Source organism: Lepisma saccharinum, chromosome 17 (genome assembly GCF_977018435.1).
Source record: "Lepisma saccharinum chromosome 17, izLepSacc3.1, whole genome shotgun sequence".
Lineage (NCBI taxonomy): Eukaryota > Metazoa > Arthropoda > Insecta > Zygentoma > Lepismatidae > Lepisma > Lepisma saccharinum.
This window is the reverse complement of record NC_139245.1, coordinates 25,462,285-25,467,680: the sequence shown is the minus strand read 5'-3', so window position 1 is coordinate 25,467,680 and position 5,396 is coordinate 25,462,285. Positions and strand designations below refer to the sequence as shown.

At 41.6% G+C, this 5,396-nt stretch overlaps 1 protein-coding gene across 1 annotated transcript; it reads left to right on the top strand.

The window, feature by feature from the left end:
* The first annotated feature begins 2,768 nt into the window (after positions 1 to 2,768).
* Positions 2,769 to 3,617, top strand: LOC146001336 (uncharacterized). The gene has a single exon (XM_083138650.1). It carries the CDS (start codon positions 2,769 to 2,771, stop codon positions 3,615 to 3,617), a length of 849 nt encoding a protein of 282 aa, XP_082994776.1.
* The last annotated feature ends 1,779 nt before the right edge of the window (positions 3,618 to 5,396 follow it).

Here is a 5,396-nt window from a genome sequence, read left to right as displayed (position 1 = left end):
GTTTTCATCTGAGCCTATTTCAGGAATGGATGCTCCAGCATCATTAGCACCCACCTTAAAACCGTCACTGCCTACAAATGTTCAATGTATGCTCCATGGGTGACAGCGCGCATCAACACGATAGGAATGCAAACAGTTTGTGCATGCATGTTTCATTAAGCTGAGAGTTCGTATCCCTGCCGCTAGGCGACACTCCAATCACCCACATCACCAGCAGTGTTTTGCGCAATGTTTTGGTCCGCAAGATCACGGGACCTTACACCGCGTGACCATGGGCGGAGTTTGAGCTTTTGCTTTGGGGCGGCAGACTCTGGGAGAAGCATATGATGTACCTGATGGTTATTGAATATCCCCTAGTTTATAAGGGGTTGGAAGGCCTTCCCCAGGAAATTTTAAAAAACAACTTAAAAACACTTAGTTTTAGGTTTTTTAGATTTGAAAATGTTAAATGCCTCAAGTTAACAAATATTAATTAGTATATTGGTTGTCAGTTTTAAAAGAAGCAAAACAGTACGATTATTGCATTTTGCATTTCATTAAATTGTTATTGATACAATACTAGTATTACTCTAAAAAAAGTTACGGTACAATAGTAAGCTTCAGAAATTGTAGAAAAATTAAATTGAAAAGTTCTTTTGATGCCTCAGCAGTAAACTGTTCACGCAACAAAAAGACATTTTACGTTTTTCTTTATGTACAAACTGTACACATCAGTCAAATCGTCTAAGACCCGCTATTGCGGCGCAATTACCGCACATGCCATCATGCCAAAGTTCAAGATTTGCGGTATGGCTTCATAACAAAAATGTAGTAACTGAACTTAATCATGCATTCTTTTTTTAGTCTTTTTTTAAGTTGGAGGGGGGCAGGCCCACCCTGGCCCCTCCAGAACTCCGCCTATGGGCGTGACTTCTTTTTGCTGAGTTTCATCAGAGGCAGGGTATTCATCTTACCAATGCCGCATTATATTGAAGCGATAGACACTATCGATAGGCCCATGTTGATGCGAGTGTTGCAAGAAGTAGACTATCGTGTTGATGCGCACTGTGATACACCCGGCATATCATGTAGGCTACTCTAAAACAGGAACCAAGCTGACGCCCAGGGCTGGAATAGAGGATTATTCCTCCCATTGCCAAGCGAACCATCAGATATAAGAAGAAAAGTGAACAACCAAAGAAAATAAAAACCATTTCTCTCAAGGGTATCGGGTTCGATCCCATTTTGATCAGGTCCAAATTTAAATGTAGGTCCAGTTCCGATTAATCTGTCATGAGCAGAGACTTAAATCGAAAAAAAAATTCTCGAGCCTTTCAAACTTCGTGCTACAAGTCAAAACATTTGAGTCTTCAACAATATATTAATTAATATACAAAATCCTTGCAATTTGGGGGGAGGGCGATTGCCCCTATTGCCCTCCCCGTCGATCCGCACCTGCATAGTCCTCTCATTAACACAATTCACAACATGACAGTGTTCTTTGCAAAGGGGGTTCTGGGTTCGATAGCCGGTAGAGGCACCTAGTGGTTCGGATCCCACTTGAAACTAACTGTAGGTCCAGTCCCAATTAGCCTTACTGTGCATAAAGTGGACTTAAAACACCAACTCAATCAATCTTTGCAATAGTTACACATGCTGATAAATTCTTTCACGAGAAAATCGTACAGTAGCGAATGTATATTGAACAACAGAAATCAGTTATTTGTAAAGCTCATGGCTCGCTGTAGGAAAAACGTTGAAGGCCACTGACCTAGAGCCTGACTGCATGCTATTTCTTACCAGTTGGGAACACTGACAAAATATATCTTACAAGGGCCAGAGAGTGACGAAACAAAATGCTGAAAGGGCAACACATTATGCTCCCTCGAAGGTCCCCAAATAAGGTAATCCGTTCAGGTGAAGGATACCTTTCCCCTTCTCTAAACCCGCGGTTTTTTCCTTCCCCTTGGAGGTCATTTACGTCCTTATAACTTTTCACTTCGATTCTTCCTTCATCGCGGGGATGAAGGCGAATAAAGGAAATACGTTAGGTGTGTGAGGATCCCTTACCTGCACTCATATACCTCCTCGGTCACTTGGAGGGTTGAAGGCCATCGACCTTTGCTGCGAACGGTAACGTCCTGAGGTGGTTATGTAACTCTTGTAATTTGAGATGCCTTAGGGAGAGAATGAACACGGTAGGTTTCCTGAAAGTCTCATCAGTGACGTCACAAGAGATTTTCGTTCTTGCGGGCTCAAGGACGGACGAAATATTTATCAGCTAAGTTTCCTTCCGGGTAGGGGGGATTTGCCACTAGGCTATCCTAGGTTGTAGCCTTGGGGCCGCACAAGAATGAGACACTGAAGAAGCAGAAGTGACAAAGACCATACCACAGATAAGGGTATATACCCTTATCTCAGACCATACCCTAATATTGTGAAGGCAAAGTTCCCCGTGTATATAGCACCGTGCCATAAAGGCACATTTAGGGGATGTGGGTGTAGGGCCCCACACATTCTCGATCTTTGCCATTTTGGAGATGATGTGATCAGCACCACGCTCCTGCCGCGTATACCCCCCTTCCCCCAGGGTTTCCCCCAGGTACCATTCTTGTGAGCGATTGTGTGAAAAATGCGCTCATTGAAAATTCCGCTCAAATGGAATGTTGGGAAATTTGCACTCAGCTTTCTGCAGGAAAGAAGCGCAACTGACTGACCGCTGAGAGCAATTCACCCCTTCGCCACCGAAGACCCGGGAGGAAATCGTGTTTGACGAAGAATTTTTAAAAATGACAGACGGAAGCAGTTTTGTTTTAAAAGACGATACTTCATGTGAAAGAATTACTATTCTGAGCGCAGAAAAAGGAAGAGAGAGCTTGCAGATTTATGACAACTTTTTCATGGACGGAACGTTTAAAAGTTCAAGCAAACAGTTCCGCCAAATTTACACAATTCACGCTGATTTTGGGAGCAGCAACGAAGAGACGAACATACATCCGATCGTGTTTGCTTTGTTGCCGAACAACAAGAAGGATACTTATGTGAGACTATTTCAGGACATCTTAGAAGCTGTGCCATTATGGAGACCTAAGATAGTTAATGTAGATTTTGAAGCTGCGGCAATTTCAGCCCTCAAAGAAGTGAATGGCTGCTACTTCCATCCATATGAAGAAAAGCCTGTGGCGAAAGGTCCAAGAGCCTGGCTTAACACGAGAAAACGTCATCATATTCAAATGTGTCCATCGTTAGCATTCCTGAAACCTGAAGACATAATAGATGGTTGGTTAGAGATCCTATCAGAGGCTCCCGTCCACGCAAAGTTATCGGAGTTTTTTTATTATTTTGTCGAGAGATGGCTGCAAAATGAAGAAATTCCTGTCGAAGTTTGGACGTGCTACAAGCGACGGCACCGAACTACGAATGCTGTTGAAGGATGGCATAATCGCCTAAACAACGTACCAAATCCCAGGATCAGAGACGTGGTTCTTTACTTGAAGAAAGAAGCGGAAAATTCAGGCTTCGTGTACATGAGATTACAGTTAAATTTTGATGGGAAAGAGAAGGAAAACTGCATTCCAAAAGCTGGATGCAAGAATCGAGAACACAGTAAAGAGGTACGAAGAAACAGGCAACATTAGATCCTGTCTCAGAGCGATATCATTCTTACAAAAGCTGCAGTAAATTCGATACACCGATGATATGACAAAGCTTTCTAGCAAGAAAATAATGACGAAGTTTTTATAAACAAAAGATATTTAAATTATTTAGCCAGTCCACAGGCCTGGAAAAAGTGAGATGGGAATACAATATTAAATAAATATAATACATGAATATTTTATTCTTTTTAGGGTGGGGGAGGGTTATTATTAATGGTTGTTGGAAGTGTGAGCGGATATTTCGCTGAGCGGAACTTTCGCGACACCATGTGAGCACCAGAGCCGCTTTATTCGGGGACAAGGCCGGAAAAATGCCGACCTTAATATTGTGATAATAGTAAAATAAAATAACATGCTTATTTCATGAAAGAAGGTAGAAGGAAGGAGTTTATAGCGTTTTAAATACTTCTTACGTCATAACCCTGCATTGAGTAGTATGATAGACTGCAAAGGAAGCCGCAAGTAACAGTGCTCGAATATAAACAATTGTTCCTGGAAGAAACGAATGTAAACATTTTGAATGTCAACAATTGAAGGGAGGGATATTGACGGTTGAAATCAACACCCTACTTTCTCAGTTCGCAGACAGTGTGGCTATACCGTTATGTAGTGTCGATTTATTTATTTATTGGTGCGTGTGTGGTATTAGTGTTGTGTGACTAAATGTATAGTCATTAATACAATTAGTGGAAGTGAAGTACTATGATAACAAAACTGTTAATAATAATAATGTTGGCAGTGCACGAAACAAAGGATAGCTTCGGGGATGATGGCTACCAATATCCTCTTTGTTTACGTTTTTTGGTTATTTCTTTATCATCTTCCTCTGTTTGGATGTGTGTGTGAGTGTCTTCCCATCCTTCCTTCTCTCTCTCGCTAAATATTATCTTGTTTTTCCCCATCACATTTTTTCTTAATTTCTATCTCTTACATTCCTTCTTGAGCTGTCTGAAAGTGACTCTAGCCGTGCTCGTTATGGAGGGGAAGGGGGACTTGGCCTCCATCTGTGTGTGGGAAGGGGGGTTGCTTACTATGGGCGTCACCAGAAAATTTTGTAGGGAGGTCAGGCCATTGATATAACATTAGTATAGTTTAGGGCTACCATACGTCCTGGTTTTCCCGGACATGTTCTCTTTTCGGACCCTGAAATTTGAGTTCGGGCAGGTTTTTACTTTCTGTTAAAATGTCCGGGTTTTTACTTTTATCCAATCATCATAGGTCAGAGATCACGAAGTTATAACTTTTTGAATCATTAAACGTCTGATGTTGGCAGTACTGGACGATGCGCTAAGTGTTAGTCGTTTGTTGTTACAGTTTCAAGTTCCGGTCGATGTGATTTCTGCGTCATTCGTTTGTTGGTGTTTCGAAGTGGAAGTTAGACTTTGCGAACACGGTGTAAGCTACATGCCTAAAAGAAAGTGCAAGTTTACTAATGAGTTACAATAAAAGTATTCATGATTTAGACGTGGTAGAGACGATTTTGAAGGCGAGTGTATGTTTTGTAAACCCGGTACATATGTGTCTGTGGCAAACAAAGGAGGGCTAGACTTGCAAGCACACGTGGAGTGCGAAAAGCACAAAAGAGCCGTCAGAAGTGAAGCTTCATCTACAAAACTGACTCAGTTTTTCACGAAACCTGGCAGTGAACATGACGATAAAGTAAGTGCTGCAGAAGGTTCTTTCGTGTTTCATACTGTTAAGCATCATAACAGTTATAAAGTGATGGACTGCACATCAAGCTTTATAAAATCATTATTTCCT